Genomic DNA, 13,740 nt, shown 5'->3' on the forward strand with positions numbered 1-13,740 from the left:
CCTTCGCTCTGAGGGTATGCATCTGCTGGTGGTCCCAGGCCCCTGAGACATTCAACCAGCACCAGGTCCTTTTTGGCCCCAGCCCAAACCTGGTGGAATGAGCTCCCAGAAGAGCTAAGGGCTCTGATGGAGCTATCAAGGTTCCACAGGCCCTGTAAGATGGAGTTCATCCACCAGGCATGTAGTTGATGCCGGGGGGGGGGGGTGCCTGGAGTTACGAATTAGGGTCCTTCCCAACATTGAGTTCTGTATATCTGCCACAGAAGAGTTGTGCCTGAGTGAGTTTGGTTTTGAAGATGCAGTGGAAGATTGTAACAGCTCACCGGATTAGAAGGCAACTGTCATTTTAACGCCATCTGTGGAATTTGTTTAGGATGCATGTTGTTGTATGGAATTGTGAGTTTTAACTTTTATTCATTTTTATGGGGTATTTGTTCTTATTGCTTGTAAGCCACCTCGAGATGACCTAGTCAAGAGAGGCAGGATATAAATCAAATTTTAAATAAAATAAATTCTTTCTTGATTTTGTCTGGATTCTTTTTTTGTGAGTTAGTTCTAAAGGTCTTCTCATTTGAAGGACTCTCAACCCATTTAAATCTGAGTCCAGTGCTACTTCAGACCAACACGGCTACTCATTTGAATATCAACCCATTTGTTTTTCTGAAAGTGGCCTCCTACTGTTTTCAAATGCACAGTGATTCTATGCTTTGTGGGGGCAGGGGGCAGGACTGTGTGTTCTTTAAAATGTGTGTACAGGCTGCACATCCCACTGCCTGCCTAAGCTTCCCACTCACCCTTCTCCTAAAGCTATCAGATCCTCAAGTGCACAACTTGGTACTAACAGTCTTGTAAAAAAAAGGACCAGCCTGCATGCTGTCCTCTCTTGTACTGGGACAGGGGCTCACTTAAAGAATCTGAGCATTGTGAACTTCTACCTTCTCGTGGTACAGCCTGGTCATAGCTGTGCAGTGTTCATGCAGTAGTCCTAAGCACAATTCAAGAAGTCAATATGAGAAGAAAGAATGTGCAAATGGAAGAGTAATTAAAGCTCTAATTATATCTATTCCCCCATCACTTAAAAACACACACAATATTTTTTTACTTTAAAAAATGATCCCATCAGTCTATCACTGCATGAAAAATACAAAGCTTCCAGATGTGTGCAACTACTGCCAACAGGGTACAGTTCTGCAGCTTACCAACTGTTTTCTGATAGGTAAATGTTTACAGACCCCTGTTTAATAGTGCTTGTCATTTACACTGGAAGCCAAATCCTAGATTTTGCTGGAAAGAAATGAGAGTAAATGTCTGGGTTTCAGACATTTCTATTAGCCCGCTTCCCAGAAACTTAGGTTGTTTGCATATTTGATGTAAACTGATTGAAAATGTCAGTTTACTCACATTTGCATAATGTTTGCTGATTAATAAATCAGACACTTACAAAATCAGGTGTAACAGTGTAAATTGCTGGGCTGAAAAATAAATACAAACAGAAGCTCTGGGTTTCCTCCTGGTTTGGTGCTGCATTATAGCTCCACTTATTCTATGGGAATGATTCCGGACTTTGTTTGCCTGTGACTGATGGAGAGCACCCAAACTACACTTTTGAACTTGATATCACAGGAGATCAAGTTTAAGAATCAAAACATTATAATCTTTAAGGAAAGCATAAAAAGCAACATTTGCAATTTTATTTTTGGAGCATTTTTTTAAATCCCCAATCATTTTCACAGTAATGGCCAAGTTATTAAAATTTCAAACAATAGCAGTATGAGTTGTATGTTTTTGATCCTATAAAACAAAATAATGACTTGAAACTTGAAAGCTTTTAAATGCATGATCAAATTTCTGTCTAGCTCTTTCTGGAAATGAATCCAGGTTCCCAGACTCTCAGTATTTTGATATAGTCCGTATTAATCATTTCTGTCTCTTCCCTGCCCTCACCCACCCGTTACTGTAGCTTATGTACAACATGTTGACACTGAAGTGGTCACTTGGAATGGAATTGTTGTAGACTTCTGAGAGGTACATCTGTCCTGTGACACTATATATGTAGGGGCAGAGCTACTGTTGTAATTACACAACACTGGACTCCAATCAGGATGACCCAGAGTCTGGGCCACATCAAGACCCTAAATTATAGTTTACTTTGCTTGTGCAGAAATCCAGCTCTGCTCAAATTCAAATCTCAATTCTGCCATGAAACTTACTGAATGAGCTTGGGCCAGTTCCTCCCTAATCCTATGCCATGTGAACTACCAGATACTTTGAATTTCCTGAGAAAGAGTAGGGCAAAAGTGTAATAAATGAATAGAATGACATAGGACAACCAACCTTGGGGCTAATATTGCTCTTGCGGAGATACAGACTGCAGTACCAATGGGTAAGGAATCAGTGCAGGCTGAACTTGGGTGCAATGTGAATATTAGAGTTCAAGAATACCTCAGGTTCACCTGATATGGATTATATGTGCACCAAATGGCTTAAAGTGCAAAAGGCATGTAATAATAGTAATAATAATGATAATAATAATAATTCTAAACCACCCTCCTGAGACCGGCTCAGTAGTGTTATGCAGTGTGTAGCTATACAAAGGTAGAAATGCTAAGAACAGAAAAGGTGAAAAGGCAGAACAATGAAGACAGAGTGACACAGATATCCCACCCCATCATTCATTAATGCATACACTCACATTAATGAGCACACCATGAAGCTGTGTCATGCCAGGCATCCTAGGAGCTTTTGGTTAATGTCTCTTCTCCCATCTCCTTACCCTTCTCTCATTCTCTCCTTCCCACACAGTCCCTCAGAACCAGACTATTACCCTCTTACTTGATATCGTCTTCATTGGCAAAGATGATGACAGCTCGAGCATGGGATGTCTCCAAGAGGCGCCGAATGATCTTATCAAACTCTCCTGCCCTGGGTTCCCGTGGGATCTTGACTGATTGTGCCACACACATACTCCCTATGGTCAGATAAAAAAACAACGTCAGAGAAACCTTTGAACTGAAGCACCAAAGTAACCCAGCTCCTAGGCTCCTCTGCCACAGATTGCCAGGGATGGCTCAAGAAAGCCACCAGAGTCACATCCTGACATCACTCAAGGTCCCTTTTTCATAACCTTTTTCATCTTTTGTTTTGTTTTTGGATAGAAGCAACTGTGGTTCGAACACTGGAAAAAACAAAATTGACATCAAGTGATGAGCATGCCTATGTGAATCAACTAACTCCAAGTTGTTCATCCATGGCTACAGTGGTGGCTGAAATATTGAAAGCAACATAAAATGGCAGGAAATCCTAAAAGAGAAGACATAAGGGGTTCTTATCCCACAGAAAAGATCTATATTGGTTTGTGAGTCTCATTCATTCAGGGTGATTTATTCATGCATACCTATCACCTAGGAGGGACCTGGGAATCCCCTGAAATCATCTCCAGACTACAGGGATGTTCCCCTGGAGAAAATGGATGCTTTGAAGGGTATGATATTGTATCCCACTGAGATCCCTGTCTGCCCCAGGCTCTATCCGCAAATCTCCAGGAGTTTCCCAGCCTGGATCTGTAAACCCAGCATACACACCCTTCCAAAGGGTGGGACCTTGCAACTCTAATATCACCTGATTGTTCAATAACTCATTAGTTTATGGAAGCCTATAGTCAACAGACTTGGCTTTTTAATTCAAATCAATATGAAAAATTCAGTTCTGTTTCTTTTTCCTTGTTGGACTGCCAGATCAGTTTCGGAAGATTTTCTGCCCTGTAAAACATCTCTTGTATCTATGACCTGTGTGAGATCTTAATCCCAGCCAACATGCATCAAATCAGGCTACAAAGAGTACTCTGGGAAGCAGCTCATCAGGCTACACATCCTGAAACCCGGATCACCTCAAGTAGACAGTTCATCCCCTGTGTAGACAGCAGCATTGTTGTTCTGGGAGACTCCCCCTGAGGGTTATTACAGCGCCATCCAAGTTTTCCAGGTGTCAAATGAAGCAATGCATTCTTAAGCATACTATTCATTGTCCATGCATCTACAAACACTGCTGGAATCTTACACTACCATTCCCTGACTGATTCATATTTTAAATGCCTGCATCACTTATAAGTATTAGTCATTTCCTACTTTTCTGAGTCAAGAGAAATTACACTGGCCTCGTTGCAGGATTTAATTTACTTGTATAACAAAGAGCACTTAAAGAGAATATTACTTAAGGCCAATATAACAAAGATTCCTCTTTTTTCATATGTCCCTCAGATATGCTGGGCCCAGACCACCACTTGTCTTAAAGGCTAAGATCAGTATCTTGAACCTGATCTGGAATTCCACTGGCAACAAATGCAATGCAGCTGCCTCAGCACAAGCAAGGTGTTCTTGTGAAACCCTAGCAGCTGCATTTTGTACCAGCTGTAGTTTCTGGGTCAGAAACAAGAGCAGGCCAGTGTAGAGGGAGTTACAGAAATCTAACCTGGAGGTGACCATCACATGGATCACAGTGGCTGGGTGTTCTGGGGTCAGATATGCTGCTAGTTGCCTGGCCTGGGAAAGATGGAAAAACACCAGTTGGGCTACTCTCATGACCAGCACCTCCATTGATTTGGAGGCATTTAAGGTCACCCCCTGGCAAAGAGTGAGATCTCTAATTGCACCCCTCCCAGGCAGGGGAGGCACACTTCCTGATCTGACTCCTTCCTACCAGCCTCAGGACCTCCATCTTGGAAGGGTTGAGTTTCAGGCAACTCTGCTTGAGCCAAACCATCACCTCTTCCAAACATCTGGTGAATGTTTTCAGGGGGGAGTCAGGGTGTCTGTCCATTAAGAGATAGAGCTGCATATTGGTGACAGCCTGGCCTGAAACTCAAGACCAATTGGGGCAGAGGGTGCATGTAGACATGTGGAGGAGAGTATCACACTTTGTGATTCTCTGAAAGGAAGTTTGTAACAATGAAATTGATTCTCCCCAACTGTCACCCTCTGTCTATGGTTCTTAAAGAAAGAGTTAAGCCACTGAAGGGCTGTCCCTCAAATTTCAGCCCTGGCAAGATGGTGGGCTAACAACTCATAGTCGACAATGTCAAATGCTGCCAACAGTCCTAATAAAATGAGGAGCACCGAACTACCCTTGCCCAACTAATGCCTGAGGCTATCCATCAGGACGATCAACATCATCTCCACTCCATGTCCAAGATGGAATTGATCAAGTGCCAAAGTCTCCTCCAAGTATACCAGGAGCTGATCCATGGTGGTACTTTCTCAAACAGGGAGCCTACACAGGGAGCCTACACTTGAAGTAATTGACTTTCAGCCAACTCATGATGTCTTCACAGTATGGTATAGTGGTTAAAGTGTAGCAGACTCTAATCTGGAAAACTGGGTTTGATTCCCCACTCCTTCACATGCAGCCAGCTGGATGTCCTTGGACCAGTCAAAATTCTCTTAGAACTGTTCTTACAGAATAGTTCTCTCAGTCCCACTTATCTCATCGAGTGTCTATTGTGGGGAGAGAAAGAGAAAGATATTTGTAAGCCACTTTGGAACTCTGAATTCACTCTATATCTAAAAAATACCCACATGCTCAAGTTTTGCTCCTAGGTGATTTTAACACTCAAATAGGAGCTGACAATCAAAATATTATTTCCCAGTTGGGTTATGAAGAAGAACAGTTTTGTCTATGCCTTACACTTCCAAGGATTTTATACTTGGTGTTAGATTAGTTGACTATTGTATACCTCATAATATTATAATCCTAAATGGTAACACATACTTTACAACCAGAAACAAGTTTTCATTTTACTTAGTTTGTGGCAGTTGTTGTTGTTGTTATGTGCGAAGTCGTGTCCGACCAACCGCGACCCCATGGACAATGATCCTCCAGGCCTTCCTGTCCTCTACCATTCCCTGGAGTCCATTTAAGTTTGCACCTACTGCTTCAGTGACTCCATCCAGCCACCTCATTCTCTGTCGTCCCCTTCTTCTTTTGCCCTCGATCGCTCCCAGCATTAGGCTCTTCTCCAGGGAGTCCTTCCTTCTCATGAGGTGGCCAAAATATTTGAGTTTCATCTTCAGGATCTGGCCTTCTAAAGAGCAGTCAGGGCTGATCTCCTCTAGGACTGACCGGTTTGTTCGCCTTGCAGTCCAAGGGACTCGCAAGAGTCTTCTCCAGCACCAGAGTTCAAAAGCCTCAATTCTTTGACGCTCGGCCTTCCTTATGGTCCAACTTTCGCAGCCATACATTGCAACTGGGAAGACCATAGCCTTGACTAAACGCACTTTTGTTGGCAGGGTGATGTCTCTGCTTTTTAGGATGCTGTCTAGATTTGCCATAGCTTTCCTCCCCAGGAGCAAGCGTCTTTTAATTTCTTTGCTGCAGTCCCCATCTGCAGTGATCTTGGAGCCCAGGAAAATGTGGCAGTAGTGTAGCTGATTATTGTCTATTCTCCCCAAATCTGCCCTCTGACTTCAGCTATTTTGATACTGATACGTGTGTTAAAAGCAACCAATTGCCTTTGTTAGTTATGCTCCAATGCAAGCAGGAAGGAAGAATAACTGAATCTCCTCAATCTGAACATGATCTAGACAGCATTATAAGGCAAATAAGCTGGTCCCCAATTCTTGAAAGAGACTTTGCTTCCTTTTTTAGTTCATCCTTGATGCTAGACCTTAGATATCCTCTTATTGAGGGATGCTCTTATGAAGAGGCTTTTGTAGCATATTCTAATATAATCTTACATTGTGGTACTATGTCAAAACCTTTAGCCACTCCAGTATGTTTTGATATGTTTTGATAAGGAAGGACTGCTCCAGAGAGAGAAAAACGATTAAGGAAAATATATGAGTTTAGACAATCAAAAGACATAAACAAGTTAAATATTTATTTAGATTATAAAGATCTTACCATCTATTCAGGGCGAATGGGACCACCCGGTCCATGTTATAAAATCTATGAACAATCAAGCCTTTTGGAAAGTAATTTCGAGCACGGTTGGCAATAATTCCATCAGTTTGAATTATTCTATTCCACTCAATTATGGATTAATCATTTTATAGCAATTTTGAGGGACTCTACTGCCCCCCTAGCTAAGGTTCATGATGTCATGCTTTAAATATTCTTAGCTGGCCCCCTCTTAGCCCTGAGGAAGTTGGAGATCAGATAACAGAGCAAAAGTCTGGTAAAGCTCCTGACCCCAATGGCCTTCTTGCATGCATATTTTTAAAAACATGCTGACTGGTGGGCTCAATCATTAGCTAACCTTTTTACTATTGTGTAGCAGTTTGGGACAATGTCTGTCAATGCCATGATTAAATATTTTTCTATTATTTTTTCCAATACATGAAAAAGGCAGTGCTGATCAGACTGACAATTTTGCCTTATTAATTTTTTATCTATTATAATCAAATGGTATGCCAAATATTTAAAGCATCTTCTTCTTGACTGGAAGCAATCATATCATGTTATTGGCCCAGAACAGATAGGCTTTTCCAAAGGGAAATCTGTCTTAGATCATTGTCTTACTCTGTCCTTTCTAGCAGATAAATATTTGAATTCAGGCAGAAGTAAACTATATGTTGTATTCATTGACTTAAAAAGTGTGTTTGACTCAATCCCTAATTATCTGTTGTGGGATAAGATAAGAAAATTAGGAATTGGCTCTCGATTACATTTCTTTCAAAGGAATGTTATACTGATATTACTTACCAAGTTAAATATACAATCAAGGTTCACCTCACATTCAAAATACTGGTTATTAAAGGTGACAGACAAAGCTGTATCTCATCTTTTAAATCTATTTCTAAGCAATCTCCCACATTTTTTTAAATCTGTAAATGGCCATCCTCCCACGTTAGGAATGCTAGAAATGCCACTCCTGTTGTATGTTACTATACTTTCTTGTAAAAGAATAAGGCTTCAAAGATACTTAGAAGCATTTCATCAATATTATCAGGATAACAGGCTATGTTCTCTAAGACAGTTTACGCACTTGGAACCTCACTGCCCCAGCTTACGTGCAGGAGCACAAATTGGGGGCAGATGAGGTGCACCAAGCCAAATGCACCCCCCATGTGGGTGCAGGAAGAGGTGAGGCAATCTGCCATGACTAAAATTCAAACCTGCATCCCAGCATGAAACCTCCAGTGCATAAATGGTCTAAGAGTTGGCACCCCTGAATTGGAACATAGGGGGGAGGGAAGGAATCAAGCAAGTTATATTTTTCAAATTCCTTGGTAATAGGATTGAAACCATTCAGGCTACCTTTTTTTCATCAAATATTGGATGCCCCCAATTGTGTTTCCGATTTTTCAATCAGTTCACAACTAGGACAAAATTTTATTGAGACCAGAGCCTGAGTCTTAATGTTTAAGTATTGACCAAAAATAGTCAATTTTAGTTCAGAGTCAGGAAGCTTATTAAACCATTTCCTAAGTGACCCATACACAGCTGTATGACCTTCAGTAAATTAGTTAAAACTCAATCAAATTGGGATGATTTAGACCTCCTACAGTCCTCTGATCAATCATATCTTTTTCCACCTTATTAAACAGAGATTATTAGTTCATGGGCACCATAAACTTTTTCCTTGCCAGCCAGCAGTTTGTTCTGCTTTCAAAATTGGTCTACAAAAACAGTTGGGGAAAATAGCCCACTATTTCTATACCCTGGGTGTTCCTTCCCAGCATGGGGCTTTTATGTGGGTTTATACTAATGCATTTTCATCTAAGGACTTATCTGAGAGATACCATTGCATCAGTTCCCATGAGTGACTGTGTCCTTGTGGAATGGGTCTGCCTGATTCAATATCATATATAATCTTGGAATGGCCTCCTTGTGTAACTTCTCATAGGAAATTTCTTTCAGTCTTCCTGCAGGACAAGACTTATGTAAATAAAGCTTGTGTGTGTCAATTCCTTCTAGATCAGGGGTCCCCAACCTGAGATCCATGGGCCACCCGCAGCCCCCAATTTCTTTCTGTGCAGACCTCCAACCTGTTTGTCCGCAGCTTTCACCCTCAGGGCATTTTCCCTCAGACCCATAATGTTCTTCCTGCCTCAATAGGCACCATCTACTGCTGTTCATCCTGCCCCTTTCTTGCAAAAAAGACAATAGCAACATTGTTTGCTTTGGTCTCCATGGTTCCTTCTGTCGGCCCCGTCTTGTTCTTATCCTCCACAATAGAATTTTAGCCATTCTAGGTGCTTTGCTAGCCAGCAAAGCTCAGGCACTCATACCACTCAGTTTTTTAACTCCCCCTCTCCATGAATTACCATGTTTAAGCTATGTATGTATATAAGGAAGATAAAGCTGCTGTGTAAATGGGTTCAGAAGATGTCAGGTCTGCTTTTACAAAACAAGGTGTTTTGAACATTTCTAGAGGCCCCACCCATCAAAGCTAGTAGCTTCCAAAGATTGCTGCTGTAAGCAAAAGCATTTTTCCTTCCCCAACAAAAGCTGGATGCTTTGACTTCTGGCCTTCCTTATTTCTGCTTCTCCACCCTTCTTCACCTCAGCTAGGAGTCTACTTATACATCTGTGATTGCAGGAACCGGTGAGTGGACCCTTGAGTACTCTCTTAGTAGGGAAGCTTATGGCATTCCCCTTCTCACATCTTCCCTCAGCCAAGTTGCCCTCCCTCTGGATGCCACTATATTTCTCATGTTTGAGGCTTGGCTGGCAAGCAGTGATGTCTATGTGCATTCTGCATATAATTTGAAGCCCACTTAATGGCATATCTGCTATTCCAGGTGGAAGGCTGCCCTCATTCAATGTTTCTGTCTACTTACCCTTTTTTGGAGGGCCCCTAATTTTAAACATACTAAAATTGAAACATATTAGCAGGTGCATATTTAAACGTTAAAGGAATGTGTTTATTAAGAAATAAATCTCATAGAATTCAATGTATTTAGAATTGCAACTCTACCAACTGGTAAGCCAGATGCACGATCCATTTTTTAAAAATGTTCCTAGCCAGTATATATAACCCAGTGTTTCTGAGAATTGTAGTAGATGGGCGGGGGGCAAGGGTTTCTTCTCTTCTTTGCCATAGTTTAATTGAAAATCCCCAGATAATAGCAGCTAGAGTGGAATGGATTTAATGGAAAGGGGAGGAGTTAGGCCCCTAAAAGTATATTACTCATATTTTATTTATTCAAGGTTAACATTGAAACTCTGCAATTGCTGCTGTGCTAAAAACCCTGTAAGATGTCTGCAAAAAGAAGTTCTGTTTCAAAGAAATGAAAACAATTCCAGATGAGCACCATGTCTGTAATGACAAATGGGCTACTGAGTACTTCTTTGTTTTAAACAAGGATAAAGCAGTTTGCCTCATATGTCTTGAAACCATCTCAGAATTAAAGGATTACAATATTAAAAGACACTTTGAATCTTGTCACAAGAGCTACTCAATATATCAAGGAGAGGTGCAAGTGAACAAGATAAACTCTTGTTCAGCTTGGTGTAGTGGTTAGGTGTGCAGGAGTCCCCAGTATTGCCTGACAAAGTAGAGGAACTAATTCTGAGCCTTAAGACAGGCAAAGCCCCAGGCCTACCAGCTGAACTTCCAAAAAGCATCCCTAAATGGTGGGCTCCACCTTTGGCCAACTTATTTACCTTAATTGATTTACATGGGATTCTTCCAAGTTCTTGGTTGAATTCAGTCATTGTTCCTGTGTTTAAAAATGGTGACCATAACGACCCTAATAATTTTAGACCTATTAGTTTATTATCAATTATAGTTAAGATTTATGCAAAACATCTTGAACGGTGCCTAACTGATTGGGCTCGCTCTCAAAGAATTATAGGTCCTGAACAGATTGGTTTCTTGCAGGGTAACTCTACTATAGATCATTGTTTAATTCTCTCATGCCTGGCCTAGAAATATACATCCCAAAATAGTAAGAGGCTATACAAAGCTTTTATAGATCTTAAAAGTGCCTTTGATAAGATAGATAGGGATATGCTCTGGAATAAATTGCGATTAATGGGTATGGAACTGAGACTTGTGTTTCTCATCCAAAAAGTTTGTGTCCACCTCCTGTCAAGTCCAGTATTCTTCAAAGGGAGACTTAACATCTAAGATCTCAGTTAACCATTGGAGTTAAGCAAGGCTGTATTCTGACCCCCTTGTTGTTTAATTTATTCATTAATGATTTAGCACAAAAACTGAACCTATTAATGGCCATCCCCCCAAACTTGGTTCCCAGCATATTCCTTTGTTGTTGTATGCCAACAGTACTACAATACTCTCATATACTACAATACTCTCATATACAGGTTACAACGGTACTTATCCACCTTTTACCAATATTGCCAAGATAATAAGTTAGTAATTAACTATGGTAAAACGAAAGTTTTGGTTTTCTCTAAGAGCTGGGAAGGAATGACTTGGTCTATTGGAGGCACTTCAATAGAACAAGTCAAAACATTTAAGTATCTAGGTGTTACCTTCCAATATAACCAGAACTGGCGCTCCCACTACCAATGAGCTTGATTGATATCTGGCCAAATCCTCATCTTCCTTGATAAAACAGTTCTTTTTCTCTGCGAAAGGTAACCAATTTATTCCGGCAGCAATTAAAATTTTTAATGCCAAAGTGATGTCCCAGCTCCTGTTTGGATGCCCCTTATGGGTTCCTGCTTTTAATAAATCTATTGAGGGTGTTCAATCCGCTTTCTATAGACAAATTGCAGGGGTTCCCAATTGTGTCTCCTATCATGCCATTTGCACAGAATTTGGCCAAATTAGGGCAGAGACAAGGGCCTCGATAGCTACTTTTAAATTTTGGGTCAGACTCTATTTTAGAGTAGAAACTGGCAGACTTTTAACTTGTCTAAAATGTGACCCTCTTAAATTCCAATGGTTCAAAGCTATTGAACAAAAATTAGTCTCCATTGGCATCGATCTGAACTCCCTACTACCTCTGGAAGAAAAATGTATCTTCCGGATTATTAAACAGAGAATACTAGACCATGAGCAGCAGGAACTCATACCTACCCTCAAGTCTGCTCACCAGCATTCTTTGGCATCACTATGCAGAGAAATTGCAAACTTAAATGGACTCCGGGGAATGGTGAGGACAGGAAGGCCTGGAGGATCATTGTCCATGGGGTCGCGATGGGTCGGACACGACTTCGCACATAACAACAACAACAATGCAGAGAAATATTGTGTTTACATATTTGCATCTTCTTGATGTCCCACCCCTGAGAAGAGCTTTTCTCCTGGCACAAATGAATGCTTTCCCCTCAAAGGTCTTAGAGAGAAGATTCCACCGTATCCCATACCACGCAAGACTCTGTCCATGTGGTTCTGGCTGCCCTGACTCTGTCTCACACATTTTGTTAGATTGCCCCTTATATGAGCAGTGTCGGGATGACAGTTTTGTTGCTTTGCTGGAAAACAAGCCTTCTGTAAATAAATCTATGACCTTGCAATTTATGCTCTCTGACAAAGACCCAGACGTAACCATTTCAGTTGCCATAGTTTTAACTAAGATGGTTTTATAATATGCTGCCTACCTTGTATTTTCTTTTATAGTTTATTTAATCATTTTAAGATCTGTTCGGTTATGTAACCCCATGGCCTATTTTATTATTTTGTTGAAATTTTAAACCCTATTTTTATATGTTTTATACATATTTGTCAACGACGTTGTGCATAACGGCAAATCAGTAGCGTTTTCAATTGGCAACCATTGTGCGATTTTGAAGGCGTGCGAAAAGCCCCTGTGTATCCAACCTTTGCTTGAAGACTGCCAGTGAGGGGGAGCTCACCACCTCCTTAGGCAGCCTATTCCACTGCTGAACTACTCTGACTGTGAAAATTTTTTTCCTGATATCTAGCCTATATCGTTGTACTTGAAGTTTAAGCCCATTACTGCGTGTCCTTTCCTCTGCAGCCAACGGAAACAGCATCCTGCCCTCCTCCAAGTGACAACCTTTCAAATACTTAAAGAGGGCTATCATGTCCCCTCTCAACCTCCTTTTCTCCAGGCTGAACATTCCCAAGTCCCTCAACCTATCTTCATAGGGCTTGGTCCCTTGGCCCCAGATCATCTTCGTCGCTCTCCTCTGTACCCTTTCAATTTTATCTACATCCTTCTTGAAGTGAGGCCTCCAGAACTGCACACAGTACTCCAGGTGTGGTCTTACCAGTGCCGTATACAATGGGACTATGACATCTTGTGATTTTGATGTGATGCTCCTGTTGATACAGCCCAAAATGGCATTCGCTGCATCACACTGCCTGCTTATGTTTAGCTTACAATCCACAAGTACCCCAAGGTCTCGTTCACACACAGTGTTACCTAGAAGCGTATCCCCCATCTAGTAGGCATGCTTTTCATTTTTCTGACCCAGATGCAGAACTTTACACTTATCTTTATTAAATTGCATCGTGTTCTCATTTGCCCATTTTTCCATTGTGTTCAGATCTCGTTGAACTCTGTCTCTATCTTCCGGAGTATTTGCCAGTCCTCCCAATTTGGTGTCATCTGCAAACTTGATGAGTAGTCCCTCCACCCCCTCATCTATTAATCATTAATAAATATGTTAAAAAGTACCGGGCCGAGCATCGAGCCCTGAGGTACCCCGCTACTCACCTCTCTCCAGTCTGATGAAACACCATTGACAACAACTCTTTGAGTGCGGTTCTCTAACCAATTCCCTATCCAGTTAACTATCTGAAAATCCAGATTGCAGTCCTTCAACTTATCCATCAGAACATCATGGGGAACCTTGTCAAAACCT

General features: G+C 41.3%; 1 protein-coding gene across 12 annotated transcripts in view; it reads right to left on the bottom strand.

Moving 5' to 3' along the window:
- GRM4 (glutamate metabotropic receptor 4) overlaps positions 1 to 13,740 on the bottom strand; it is a 506,939-nt gene that overhangs the window by 122,480 nt on the left and 370,719 nt on the right. For all 12 annotated transcript variants that reach the window (XM_077334409.1, XM_077334410.1, XM_077334412.1 and 9 more), the window contains one exon: positions 2,833 to 2,968. In XM_077334409.1, the coding sequence (XP_077190524.1) occupies positions 2,833 to 2,968 (136 nt within the window). The remainder of the gene's footprint in view (positions 1 to 2,832; positions 2,969 to 13,740) is intronic.

Source organism: Paroedura picta, chromosome 4 (genome assembly GCF_049243985.1).
Source record: "Paroedura picta isolate Pp20150507F chromosome 4, Ppicta_v3.0, whole genome shotgun sequence".
Taxonomy (NCBI): domain Eukaryota; kingdom Metazoa; phylum Chordata; class Lepidosauria; order Squamata; family Gekkonidae; genus Paroedura; species Paroedura picta.